Source organism: Acipenser ruthenus, chromosome 29 (genome assembly GCF_902713425.1).
Source record: "Acipenser ruthenus chromosome 29, fAciRut3.2 maternal haplotype, whole genome shotgun sequence".
Taxonomy (NCBI): Eukaryota; Metazoa; Chordata; class Actinopteri; order Acipenseriformes; family Acipenseridae; genus Acipenser; species Acipenser ruthenus.
In genome coordinates, this window is record NC_081217.1 from 5368709 (window position 1) to 5383427 (window position 14719).

Here is a 14719-nt window from a genome sequence, read left to right on the forward strand (position 1 = left end):
ATTAAAGAATATTAATTGTCATTTTCTTATACAGTAAGTTCAGATGGGTATTAATCTACAGTCTTCAATCTGCAGAGTTGGAGTCAAATCCTTCTATTAGTGACAAAAACAAGCAGCAGCTTGTGAGCTATTTATAGAGGAATTTGCATTTGCCATTCAGTATTACTGATTACATGGGAAATTATGGAACGATTTCCACTGAGGGGTAGTTACTGTATTTGTATCTCAATTAACCTCTAATCACTTCAGAGATTGTTTGGACTAGCCTGCCTCGCAGTACAGTGCGGATATCTCATAGTGTAGGATTCAGCGCCCTCTGCTGGTGATTAAAGGGAAAGCTAGTCATCAAGCTTTTGCTAGCTATGGAAATTGCTGGGGAAAGACAGAATATAAAATGAATGCAGTCTGTATTTTAATATTAATATTATTAAATAAATACATACATATTTTGTTTTATCCATTTCTTGCATGAAATATAAAAAAAAATTCTGGAAAAGATTTAGCATCCTCATATGAAGCTGTCATGCATTTGCATCATCCATATGTCCCCATATCAAGACTAGAACAGAGGTTTTTGTATCAGTCCACATATGAGCTCACCATGCATGATCTGGTATGTATTATTGATATATTTTGTCTTACTTAAAAATGAAATACTATATATAAATAATGAACCCATAATGATGCATGTTTATAGACCAGAGTGGTGTAATATTTCTGAAGCATTAAAGTCAGGAAGACAGTGGGTAGTGTTGCATATATTAATATTTATTACATCCTTCCATTTGTTTCCTCGAGTCTGTACAGTACATGTGACTATTTAGTGGCAATGCCCTCAAACCTGACCAAGCAGACAGTACGTCTCAAGCAGGGGACTGACCGCACACACAAACATGTCACGAAATCAAAGCCATTGGGCTTGAACCAGCGCTCTGGCATTGGAAAGAACAATGCCACACACGGCTCTTACATACTCTCTCGTTTACTGTCTCAACTGAAATTCACCACTTAAGAGAAGCAACCCGCATTCCTTGTGAAAAGGGAATACTCTACATCCACACCACAAGCACAATTTGTATTTGGCCCAATATCCCAAAGACATGAAAAATGATTTAACTAATACACTAAAAATGGCAAGTCTTAGCAGCTGTTCTTATTGGCACAGTCTCCAAAAGGTAAGAGATTCCTATTAATCCATCTTGCTTTCTCGCAATTACTCCCCCACACTCCAGCAGTCAATTAAGGCCTGGCAGGAGATCAAGCATCCTAACTGAGAAGAAAAAAAAGTTCATTATTTTACCAGGCCTATAAAAAGTGAACTCAATTGCGCACCATGTGAACACAATCTTGTTGAAACTTTTGCAGCCCACTTGAACTGCTTCACCCCTATTGCCTTGACACGGCCTGTATTTGAGCAATGTGTTTTGCAGTCGTTTTCTGCCTGCATATCCCAGGCAGTGTAGTGTCCAGTTCACAGCAGTTCAGTCTCCTCATCCTCGTCCTCTGAGCCAGAGGGCCCTTGCCTCACCTCCTCGTACCACTTGTTGGTCAGAGTCTTCATCTGGATTCGCCCGTGGAGTAGGTCCTGGGGACAGACAGAGCAGTTACAACAGTCAGATGTTTTCTTTCAATGCCTTAATGCAGGATTCAAATATCAAACGAGTGGTACAGAACTAGAACAGGCCAGCTAAGATAAAGACCTTGGTGTTGTAACAGTCATCGCTGTGTGGAGAAGCAATAAAAAAAAAAAACAATCAAACAAAATGTGTTCAAAGTATGAAGGACTTTCCTGCAAGTGTTGTACGCAGCATTTCACATCTCTGTGGTGTACGTGATTGATTGATACATGTTTGGTGCCAATTACTTTAGAACACAAAAGGAATGTCTTTTCAGGTCCACTCCCCGCACCACCCTTTAAGTCAAACAGGCAATGTCAATAAAAAGTGTGACATCAGAATCAGAATTATTTTTCTTTTTTGTATAACCAGGCTACAACAAAAACTATTGTATGCAGCAAATATGCCAGCATCCACTTTGTAAACTGTATGAAACAATACCAGTAACATGACCGCCCCATAACCAAACACTGCCTTCCGTCTCTGTAAAAGCAGAAAAGAGCTTAGCTATGGTGACTTATCTATCCTGCGCACACTCAATGGAACAGCCCCCCCGGCGTGTCACATGTCTGTTCTGCATGTAAGAGTGACAGACAGCTAGCTGGGACGCTCACCTCCTGTGTGAGCCGGCGAGTGAAGAAGGGGTTCAGGTACTTGGCGTCGAGCCACATGAAGCCCTTCAGATCGTGCTGCTGGATAAACTGAGCATCATACTCCTCTTCCGTCAGTTCTGACAAGTGCTCCGACTCGATCGTGTTGCCCTGCCAACCAGACACAAGACACTGTTATTCACTGGCTACCAATGCAAGGCACCACAAATCACCTGAACATTCAGAAACTATGGAAAATGAGAATGTTCTGACCAAATGGAAGTACAGTATTCTCAAACCACTGTAATAGCGCATCTCCCGTCCTTGAATTCTTAAGCGGTTATTACAGAGCCTAGCGAAGCTGTTGAGGTTTATCATCAGTGGCTGCTTACCATTTTCTCAGTCTTGCTCAGATTGATGTCCTTCTTGTTTTTGCGGGAGCTCTTGCTGTCCTCGATGTCAATCAGGCGGATGAGGGGCATGGTGCTGCCCCCTAGCAGCAGGATGGTGAACAGCACAATGACAATGGTGGTTGTGCCGATCAGCTGTCGCTTCTCAATGGGCTCCAGACTCAAGTGGAGGCTCAGGGCGTAGGGGATTGCACCCCGCAAACCTGGAGGGAATGGAGGGGGCGGGGGAGGACAACGCAACTATAGTCAAGGGGATCAAAACCTGAAGAATGGGCATAGTTCAAATATACTAAGAATATGCAATATTTAAAGACTTCATACACATTTATAATGCTAGATTTAGAATCAAAAGGCATACTGTATGTACCACACTGGAAACTGTGTCAAACCCTTACCACTGAACCACATGATGAACATCATCTTAGGTGTGATCTTGTGATCTCTGAAGATGTTGATGAGGAAAGAAAGGGGGAAGATATTCACTGCACGCCCCAGTAACACCAGCACCTGCAGAGAGAGGGCCATTAATACAGCATAGTATAATAGCCTGGATTGTTCCGTCTCCCTTATTAAGTTGTGCTGACAATGTCCCATAATATCCCAGCTAAAAGAATGTGCAAATAAATGTGGGGTTGGCATCTTGCTTTCAGATTGGGTGAATCTGTTACGACATGCTGTAGTTGATTACTTTATCAAGCATAGCTAGCTCTAGTGTGGAGATCTTTTATGTTTATTGTTGCTACTGCTACAAGTGTGTTGGACCAGTTAATTTGGTTGAAAATTACATGAATGTAGTGAATTATCAAGTGTGATTGCCTTGCTATATACCTGTATGCATTTCCTGTTACTGAGGATACCATGACCACAATTGCAGTTCTGTTTTTTAAACTCAAGAACACTTACTATGCACCAGATCACAAAAGAGATTTCAAACTTGTGAGGGAAGCTGAATATGGACAAACCCAAAAAGGCGAAGACGCAGGTCTCTGTAGAAAGGTTAAAGGCAGTTATTAATAAAAATGATATAAATAATACAGATCAAATTACATGAACAAACATACATGTGTAGCAGCTAAAGAACATCAAATCACAGACACCCAGAAGTTTGAAATATAAAGGTATATTTAAAGTACAGTATTATTAAGAAAGGTATTTAGAATGATCTTCCTTGAAACACTACTGCAATAGAGGAGTTGAAGTAGTTTTTAAATTACAAATTACAAACCTTCTGAGCCAATCAGGTTCTGAGAACAGCCATCATTATCCTAGCTCAGATGCCCTTAAAGCTAACCGTAATTTATTTCAAAGCAAAGTTTTTTTAAAACATTAGTTTTTCATTTGGGAGTATACATTACCAGCTAGAGGAGGCTAAGGATACCTATCGGTGCCCCCACCTGCAAACTCCCTTTGTAGTGAATGCTCTGTGGTGAATGATTGTTTCACAGCAGCAGTGTAAAATGACTTTATAACCGCTGGGAATGTAATCATTTTTACTTTTTTGTACAGAACATTTTAGGCAGGAAATTATAAAAAAATTAACATACAACAGGTATTGTATTCAGGGCAGAGGCCAGGTCTTTCTGAGCCAGGCAACTGAGTGGCTGACAATTCTCAGCTTCAGAAAACAGACCTTTTTATATAAAGCACTAAAAAGACTATTGGTGCCGCACTCTCAGACTCAGGCCTAAGTTGTGGTCAGAAATGAAGGAAAAGGAAGTAGCTACAGTAATCTGAACCGCATTCTTTTGCTGTGTATTGTATCGTTGCAGTCTAGTTTTATATCCCCTTCAGTCACTGTTCATAACTGTACCATGTTAAGTGTCCTACCTATGTATCTATTTTATTATGCCTGTTTTTTTTTTTTTTAAGTTTACTTCCGAGGTCAAGTATCACAGGGTGTTTGAGCAGCACCCACCACACATGAATGCAACGGTACGCAGGGTCTGCTGCATGAGGATCTGTGTGACGGGAGACAGGTTGTGGTGAGTGTAATGAGACATCACGATCCCCGAGAACAGGATAGACATGATACCTGGAGAGGGAGAGAGAGAGACAGACATTGGAAATGCAGCTCGCTGGACATGGAGAATATAACACAACAGGTGTGACATTGAAAGATGAGAAACAAAGAAAAAAAAGAGTCTTACCAGACAGTTTGATTCCCTCAGCAAGCCCATAGGGCAAGTAGGCAAAGATAATCATCAAACCAAACTCCAGAGAAGGCGTCTTCCTCAGGTCAAAGTGTTTCAGAGCCTGGGGGAGCATGGTTAGGGAATCGACAAGCTGGCCGTTTCTGTGTCTCCACATGCATATCGTTATGGAAGCCATCTCAGAGCTTTTAAAATACCTTTATCATTGTGCAGTTGATTTGTTAATTAAATACATTTATATACAATTTTGTACTTTGCAAAATATTTAGAGACACTCTCTCCTCCATGTGTTTTGGAGTCTTTTTTTTTTTTTAAACTAATGCCATCTTGCATCAAGGAAAATGTGCTACAAGTGCACACACTGCTGTGCTTTCACAGGTGTCACGACCACGACACATGGGCGATTTGTTCCCTTAAACAAAGGATACGAGAGCTGAAATGAGGCCGGTGAGCGTGCCTAGAGCAGCTGAGCCGAAGAACATCTTGAGGAAGTAGCCGAGAGCCTGCAGGAATGTCTGCCAGCCACTGAAGTCCGAGTTCTCCGAGCGAGTCAGACCCTCCGCCGTGCTGGAGAGAGAAGGTTGTGGAGGGATGAGGGGAGACAGAGGGGTTAAAAAAGGAGGTAGATAAAAGCAAGACGTGCCACTTATGACTGGTATTAACACTCGAGTTTAGGAATCACGCAATATTAAAATCAATATAACTTAAAAGTAGAAGGAAAACATGAAACGGGTGTTCTTTCAATTACCGTAAAATACCAAAGCAGCTCAAAGCACAGTACATTTTATATACAAGTGATTTGCTCTTTCAAAATGCAGGACACAAGCATAGATGTGCTTAAGGTTGGATTCACTCAAAAAACATCATGATCCAAAGATGCCTGAAGCACTTTTGCAGTAACAAAACCTGGCTCAATGCTGTGCTTGCTTTCTGGGAAACACTATAGCTTCCTGTTGCAAGCTTTGCATTGTGATTCCTAAAAGAAAAGGGATTGGTGTCATGTGCCACTGTAATGTTGTTTTGTTTGCAGATTATGTGCTTAATTTCCAGGAATGGCTCTGCAACCGGTTTAAATAATTTATTTCAGGACGTTTTGGAAAAAAAAGCCTTTCTTCAGCTGTGTTGAAAGAAAAGTAAAACCTTTTCTCTACATCCAAAAAAAAAGCCTTTTCATACAGACCTAAATTTGGAACATGCTGTTTTCAGCACTGTCTTTAAACACATACTACATCCGCCCACTAGAACAGAATGGGATCGTACCACAGCACACATTTTGACTAGTTTAAAAGAACAAAAGTTGTACTCAGGCAGATCCCTCTGATTCTGCTTAGTGAATGACAGCTTGTAGTTTGTTTCTTTTAAATGGAGAAGACACAGACCTCAGTGAATGGCGTTGTGTGCAAAACCAGGTGGAGATGGGTGAGGTTGAGACAGCAGCTCTTACTTGGTGAGCACGATAGACACAGCGTCGTTTAGGATGCTCTCTCCAAATACCAGCATGTTGAGGACAGGGTTAACATTCAGGGCATTAAAGATGGCGATGGTGGCCACAGGGTCCACCGCAGAGATCAGAGATCCAAACGCAAAGCTGGGAGGAACAGCCACAGATCAGAAAACAAAAATGCAGGTACATCTCCAACAATTCCTATAGTCTACAAAGTGTGGAGCCTTTCAAAGGTTGTGTTTTAATTATTTCATTTCAATTACTGATGAGAGTATCAAAGAGCTTTAATTAAAGAAAAGAAAGAAAAAAAGAACTGCAGGTCTCTTTAAAGGTCATACTCGTAACTTAATCTGCTTTGCACATGGATAAAGGGTAGCACGTAAGCTTTGCAAATAAGCCGAGGTCTCCTTTCAGATCTAGAGGTATTTTAGAGATTCTTACCTCTCTGTCATTGTCAACTTGTAGATAACATCTGCCTAAAAAACAAAAAGACGACTATTAAAAGGTACAGATTTATTTTATACAACTATACAGAAATATTTGTCTAAAAAAGTAAACACATTTTAAAGCAGGGCATTTCCTGTGTATATGATAAAAATGTGCTATTTTGACTATATCTGCTACAGTTTTAACTATTTGTTTAGCGACTCAACAGGAGGTAGTCCTATATCTTATTGCAACTGACTGAATAAGGGAGATCCGGTAACAGAGGCACATTATTCACTCTAGAAATCATTTACATTATTCACCAGCATCTGAATGCACTCCATTCTTCCCTTTTGGAGATACTGAGTCTCATTCAAAACGTTGGCAGAACCACAATTACATATTAGTAACAACCTCACCTGCCCCAGGAAGTAAATGCCTCCTCCCACAATGAAAGCTGAAATGACTGTACCAAACACAGCGAAGAGGGTGATGGAGCCAATGTTCTGGAAGAAGTTACCCTGAAAACAAGCACAATCCCGTTACAGCCCCACAGATCTGGGGCCACAGTGATGGGCATGTCAGTCCCATGGATCTGGGATCACAGTGATGAGCATGTCAGCCCCATGTATCTGGGGCTACAGTGATGGGCATGTCAGCCCCATGTATCTGGGACCACAGTGATGGGCATGTCAGTCCCACGGATCTGGGGCTACAGTAATGGGCTTGTCAGCCCCATGGATCTGGGGCTACAGTAATGGGCATGTCAGTCCCATGAATCTGGGGCTACAGTGATGGGCATGTCAGCCCCATGGATCTCGGACCACAGTGATGAGCATGTCAGTTTCATGGATCTGGGATCACAGTGATGGGCATGTCAATTCAATAGTGCTATGCTTGTGCATTACTTTCCAAACACCAAATAACAATAATAATAGTGTGGTAAGAGCGCTCCTTACCTTGTGAAGTGAATACCCCGATTCAAATATTATTGGAGGCAGCAACAGAAGAAAGAACATGTTTGGTCGAAACATCTCCTCCTCCTACAGGAGGAGAGGACAACGTTTATTTACTTTCACGGTACTATGTTTTGTTGGCAAAAATCTTGAAAGTAAAAAGTGACATAGTGAAATAAACACAATAAATGTGATCTGGAATGAACACAAGTCCCCATATCAACAAAGCACTTGCCACTAAATTAACATCCTTTTTGTCTAAGTATAACACAGAATTTCAGAGCATGTACAAAAGCTCCTGTGGACCACAGCTACTTTAAAAGAGGGGCAAAGAGTGTTTCTCTGATATGTCTCTTTGTTGTACTAGATCATTTATTAGGCATTTCCTACTGCACTGGTGTTTTTATACATCAGTTTATTTACATCTCATTTTGAGTACTCATACATTCGCTTCAGTCTGAACTGGTTCTCTTTGCTAGTCTCTGACATCCTGAAATGCTGATCCCAGAGCTACTCAAGCACATTACTGCATCAGATCAGTTTAACCAGTCAGCCCTCGCCGCTCTCCCTCACTCATCTCATTTGGCAGTGCTCTCTGCAAAACGCTTGACCAGACAGGTCCTAGAGAGTGCAGACTTCACTGACAGCTCCCATCAACCCAAGGGATGACAACAAAACCACTCAACTGGCATAGAGACATACATTCAATACATTGACCACCCTGGCTATTAAACAGATAACATTTTAGAAGAAATTTTAGAAGAAATGCTGACTTCAAAAAAAGAAAACCTGCACCTGGCACTACATTTTTAATATACTTTCCCTAAGCTAAAAATAAAAACCAGAATATAAGTCATGCCAACACAAACCCATGCAAATGATTCACTGCACACGCGGATTCCTGTTGCTCATAGTTTGCATGCATGTTTAGTGCTCTTACCACTGTGAGCAGCTGCCTTCCTGTGACACACTATTACCAGTAAGCCTGTTTTAGGCTAAGAAAGAAAAATAACCCTTCCACCAATCCCTCTGGTTATTGCAATGCAGATGTCAGCATTAAAAAATGTCTTCATTTTTGCTGATTCTTTTATTTATTTAGTGATTCTTCCACTACTGTCTGTTTCAGACTATTGTACTTTTGCATGGTATAATATTGCAATTGTTCTTTTAGAAACACTTTGAGACAGTTTTTTTTTTTTTTTATTAAGGTCGTTACACCAAAACAATCTGCACCACCTTTGGTGAATGGAAAATATGACTGACTACAAATGTGACAGAATTGTACAATGCAACTCAGAAGGCTGATTTAATGACTCAGATGTGTGCCTCAGTTGTTTTGTTTACTGTTTAGCACTGTATTCTTTTCCAACAGTATGGGATTTTTTTTTTAAACCTTTCAGAGGACAAAAGTAACTCCCACCCTCAAGACCGTTAACTGAAGACAAGTTTTTTTATTTAAACTGCTAGAACGACATGACCCTGTTTGAATGAACTCTGTGGTGTGTGTGTGTGTGTGTGTGCAATAGTTTAGGAGAACTCTCCTTTGACCAATGCTAGGAAATGTGTGAGGTTGATAGAGAAGTAGTAGAAAGCCACAATCAGAAGTTCTATGACTGTTGATCAACTACCTGCACTTAGAAGCTTAGGTTTCAAAACTTTCAATCCTACCTTCCAGTTTGCCAGCTCTTGAAACTCTATTATTTTTATGAATGCCCCCATCAGGATACCTATAATTCAAAGACAGAAAAAAACAAAAAAAAGGTTTAAATACGGAAATAAAGTGTATGTGATTGTCAAGGCGATAGGCACGCTGTAAATGTTCTCTGTTAAATCAATGTCCCTCTTTCTCGATTTTGTTCCTCAATAAGTTCAAAGTGGCCATAGCTAACAAGATAACTCGATAAATCTTTACTGTTGTGCCCTTCCATTGAGGGGGGATATATATAGTAGGTCAGGGTACCGGATCTTTAATTAGGAAGAGGGATATCATTTTTGTTTCTAGATGTAATGCATTGACCTTGATTTACAGTAGCTTAAAGTTACAGTAGCTTAAGTAGCATCAAGGTCTCATGTGCTTGTGGATCAGGGTTTCGTGCCTTATTGTCAGTAGCTGCATGCCATCCTTTGTCTAGCCATGTTTTAACATGATCTTCAGGTTTGAATGATACCAGTGGCGGGGCTACTGCTCTGACAAAACAGGAGCGACCACACCATTGCTGTTAAGAGCGATAGGTTTTTGGAGTTTTGCTGTTTGGGGTGCAATAAAACTAGTAATTTTCTTATTCATAGATCTCATGTCATATTATAAAATATACTGTTACAGTACACTTTTGTCATTCAATTCATGTAACACAAAAGCGCTTTTTTATTATACATGTTATGTTTTGCAACCATAAATATATATATATATATATATATATATATATATATATATATATATATATATATATATATATATATATATATATATATATATATTTATGGTTCATTTGCAAACTACCTGTATATCATTTTTGTATGTCAGACAAAAAGCTACCAGATCTGGAATCTGGTTGATCCGGCACAAATAAACCTGTTGTCTCAAATCTAATGTTGCAAACATATATTTTCAAATGAGACCCAATACTACACTACGTTAGTGTTGCAAGCCTTACTTCCAGTCTTAAACTAGCTGATATCACCTAGGAACTGATACAGTAACTGACAACCTGAAAATAAGGAAAGCAAACTCACAACCTTCCTTAACCTAGTTATCATGGCAGTTATTTTTAAAACTAAAATCTTTCTACATCAGTATGTGTTTCTTTCAAATATGTCCATTTGTGGTGTACAATGGAAGTGTACTACAGATAAGATTTGTGGAATTAATGTATTAGTTTTAGCTTGCACAATTCAATGGGTTATTTGTCATTAACATTAATAATGAACATGCACTTCTTTTTCTATAATCACATGAAACTGACCCAGTACCAGTGCTGGAGGACTTCTGTTATGTATTTATTTATTTCAAACAGCTGCCTGCTGTGACATGAGGAACTATAATTCCAGGTTGTCAAATGTGCTTATTGTGGCCGATTCCCCAGGGGAAAAGAAAGGACTCAGACGTCAGCAGCATTGGAAAATAATGACTGTAATTAAGGAGAAAGAATGACAGCTGAGTGAAGGAGTCTTTAGGGTGTGTTCAAGCGATCTCAACAGCACCCACTACACTCTGAGTGCTCTTTCAAATTCTGGAAATCTTGACTTACCAGCCTTGTAAATGTTTTCCGCTGGAAATCTGTCATGTTGCAGTTCATCCCATGTATTTCAATATGCTTTACCAAACCTCACTGTGAGGCTTTTACTATTGCAATCTTTTGTAAGGGCACCCACAACCCATGAATGTGTTAACAAGATGCATGACTAGCATAAACAAATGACTGCACTCTGTACATATAAATACCATTCATCGTGGGAGCTAGCTCTAATCATGTGTTATTCTATTACCAAACATAATTCTGCACAGTTTTTACTCTCCTTTAAATACTATTCATACGCCTCCATTTACTGAGGGCTCTTTTGCTAATGTGTTGCTTTTCCATCTGTATACCTCAGATCATATTGCTACATATTGATATTAAAATTAACAGAAAAAGAAGCACACAGGTTTAACAAGAGGGAGAAGCCTGTGAACCTATTGTACATGTATTTACCTTGTAACCATATCTGCTGTATTCAGGTGGATCCAATGCAATTACAGAGGAGAAACAGGTGGGGGAAGAGGACACTTCGTAGGTAGGGGAGCGCTGAAGTGTGGAGCGGTCTTAATTTCACTGCCCCTAGGGGTTACAGAAGACAGGACACTACCCCTCCCATGTCTGCAGACCCTGAATGAGAACGGAAACTGCTGCTTGAGAAATACACTTACCAAGAGAGACCACTGCCACGCTTTCAGGAAGGAAATTCAGTTTATATTTAATAAGCAGATGCACCAATATGATGCAAATACCTGTGTGAAAAGGAAACAGAGACATATAAGGAATTAAATAATGTGTTTATGTCAGTAAATTCTAATACAGCATGTCTGCTATTACTATGGGGAAGTCAACTAATAATACAACCATAAATATTATCCATTGCACTACTACTGTGCAAGTACCCAGTTACTTAGACTTGGTATATAGGTATGAAGTTTGGTTTTCTTAATTAAAGTCCGCAGGAGGGTATTGAACTTATGTTCCGGATTATTAAGCTGCCCACTCACTCACTCACTCTGTCTCACACACAGTTTCTGTTCTTGCAAATCGTTTTAGTGAATGATCTATAAATGCATATACTGTATTACAAAAAAGTGATATATTTATTTTAACATGCTGGCTGAGGTTCACAATGAAGTTGGTCATTTCTGTTCTGGAAATGTTGTGTTACCTGTTTTATTAAGTTGTGTTTTTGGGGAATTTCATTTACAACAGGACAGATGAAAGTGTTTAAAAGCATGTGACATTTTTTCTGAAAAACCTTAATTTCTCAGGCTTCTTGACCATATATAAAACAAGAGAAGTAGCAATTACCAGACTGTATAGGATTTATATATAAAAAAAATTAGTGACGTGATGGGATAAACTGCCTACACCAAGGTGAAAATGAAGCCTGGAAATCCTTACATTGAAATGATCAATGACACATCTACTTAAAGCAGGTGGCTGCTTCTTCAAAGCATATCTGTTATTTCCATGTATAAAGAAAGACAAACTTACTTACTAGCTAGAAAGGAAAGGTGGTTCATTAGTCTTAGTGCCTCTAGAGCCACTTTATATTGTACTAGATGTTTTATTCAACATGGTCTATGTACAGATGTGAACTTCTTTTGCAAAACAGAGATGTTCCAGTGCTGACATTAGCTAATAACCTGTAATAGCACTGGCAAAGAGGTACCTGATTATAGTCACAAAAGGCACTTAATGAATTAATTACCATATGAAATGAGTAAATGGGTCACTTCCAGCATACCATGGCTCAGTGAACACAGATAAGTGCAGCAGTTAGCACCTACAAACCCACATGCCGTGCTGGGGCTCTGCCTATGAATCTTAACCACAAGTGTTTTTATAGCACGATGCTGTCCAAAATACACTTGCAGACTTGGTCATAAGTTATTTGTGTTTTAGTTTGAAATGGCAAAACCTCTCACAACCATGACAAGGGTCGCTGTTTTTTACAGTCACCTCCTCAGTCAGTAAATCCTATAATACAAGAGAAGTGCTTTACAGGGAACTTTGAACAGGCAGCCAAATGTTTAAAGCAGCTAGATGAAGCTCATTCGCTCTGCCACCTACCTATTAATCAATTTCTTAAGTAGCAAGTATTAGACCCCCACAGAGTTCCAGGCTTGAGCTGGAGGCTCAAGTGGGAACTTAATACACATTACACAGGAAGTGAATGGAGAGTATGGTAGCTGGATAAAACGAAATCTTGCCACCTACTGTACAGTGCAAGGCTTGAGATAAGATGCACTTGCACTGAGGCATCAATCAGAACAGCTCCAGCGTATCAATATGTTTTGCACAGGAAGGTCTTCCTCCCCAGCTCACCGATCACCAGCAGGCTGAAGAAGATGGTCATGCCACTGGATTGCTCCTCCTCCTGGGCTTCCATCCCCGTCTGTTCCGGCAGGATGGGCTTTGCTGGGGTTGGGGGTGCCCGGGTTGTTGCCTTGGCAACAGTGGTGGTGTGTAATGTCTCATTGCCCACATCCTGTGTTTCATTTACCCTTTTAAAAAAAAAAAGTGAGTAGGAAATGAAAATGAGCTGTGTTTATTGGTGTGGTGGATGTGATGTCACTCTGGAACACCATCTACCCAAACTGAAGAGCGACATCAGTTTGCATGCAGAGTTTATATCATTGTTTCAGGTCAAATTAATATGGGTTAATACAAGCAGATTAAAAACTATGTACAAAAAAACAACATTCCTGCTTGGTTATAGTCGTCAAATACATGGAAAATATCAAAATTTTGTGTAGGTATTTTCTTTAACATATTGTGAGGTCTGCATTTCTGTCTTTGAGGTGTATCTTATATTAACAAAAGCCAAGCTGTAACCAATTGGAAAATAAGATGGCTATGGAATGGAATAAAGTAGTAGAGATTTACATCGTTTTGCACAACCTAATTTGTATAACATAAATGACATTGCCAAAAACTAATATACCCTGGATTTTAAGAAGTACGATGTGTGTTTCAAGTTAGTGAACACTGTCGTGGTACATTTATTATAGAGACAACGCTACTAGATCCTGTGCTTAATCTGGTGAACGACACTGTGTCAGGACAGTTAAACCACCGGCTTCTCTCAACGGTGACAACATACGGTTAACCTGGTAACAACAAAAATACAATACACTACGCCGCGTCACGCTCTGTATCTATCTAATTATTACCTGATCGTTTGTTCTGGTCCAGTATTTGGTGATTTTACCTTGGCGTCTGGGTCCAGCCCAACCTCGTTATTGTTATTGTTATTATTATTATTATTATTATTATTATTATGAATATGGTCCTTTTTTCCAGTATCAGCTCTAGCGTGTAAAGACAAATGCTGGCTTTGAATTCCCTGTACTAGTACAAACATACACGCCGTCATTACCAAAAGACAGTGGAATAGATTGGCTGAGCGCGTTAAAATATTCATTTCTTAAAACTATTTTTAAATATGTAGTTTTTTTTAAAAAAATATCCCTTTATAATTGTACATTGCGATTAGTGTTTATTGTGCAGTCGCTCCTTTAAACCACATCACAACTCTACTTCCTGGTTTCTCTCATCCACCCAAGAGGTGATCGGGAATTGTAGTGTTTATGGTTTGGTAGCTTTTCGTTTTTCTCTTTATTTATTTGTTGTGACCTCCAATAAATAAATAAATAAAGGTTAATAGAAATCGTCATAATGAGGCAAGAAATTGCAAGATACAGTCCTTCCGTATAGCAAATGCTGCGGTATCGAGTGTCTTTGGGATTTGTAGTTTTCCTGGTTGATTTGTAGTGCCTCCGGTCTGCTGTTGAGTGTTTACCTACTGAGGGCGCCGCAGTTTCTTATCTGATATTGACATAACATAGACTTTCCTGTGAAGTTCCCCTCGGCCAGTATTTA

At 39.6% G+C, this 14719-nt stretch overlaps 1 protein-coding gene across 1 annotated transcript; it reads right to left on the reverse strand.

Moving 5' to 3' along the window:
• Nucleotides 1–747: 747 nt before the first annotated feature.
• Nucleotides 748–14561, reverse strand: LOC131702054 (sodium/hydrogen exchanger 8-like). Its single transcript, XM_059003644.1, has 16 exons — nt 14011–14561; nt 13163–13341; nt 11500–11580; nt 9261–9319; nt 7596–7679; nt 7056–7157; nt 6652–6686; nt 6211–6354; nt 5195–5333; nt 4764–4869; nt 4532–4648; nt 3520–3602; nt 3012–3123; nt 2599–2819; nt 2231–2377; nt 748–1585 (listed from the first exon to the last, which is right to left on the reverse strand). The coding sequence occupies exons 1-16, from the start codon at nt 14259–14261 to the stop codon at nt 1472–1474; spliced, it is 1974 nt and encodes a 657-aa protein (XP_058859627.1). The 5' UTR covers nt 14262–14561; the 3' UTR covers nt 748–1471.
• Between the last annotated feature and the right edge of the window lie 158 nt (nt 14562–14719).

What these genes read in the sequence shown, in the direction of transcription:
- LOC131702054 (XM_059003644.1), bottom strand. Translation starts at nt 14,261, where the DNA reads ATGAATATTTTAACGCGCTCAGCCAATCTATTCCACTGTCTTTTGGTA. An exon ending in GGACCAGAACAAACGATCAG is followed by an intron (nt 13,342 to 14,010) that starts GTAATAATTAGA and finishes TTTTTTTAAAAG; the next exon opens with GGTAAATGAAACACAGGATG. An exon ending in AAGTTGACAATGACAGAGAG is followed by an intron (nt 6,355 to 6,651) that starts GTAAGAATCTCT and finishes TGTTCCTCCCAG; the next exon opens with CTTTGCGTTTGGATCTCTGA.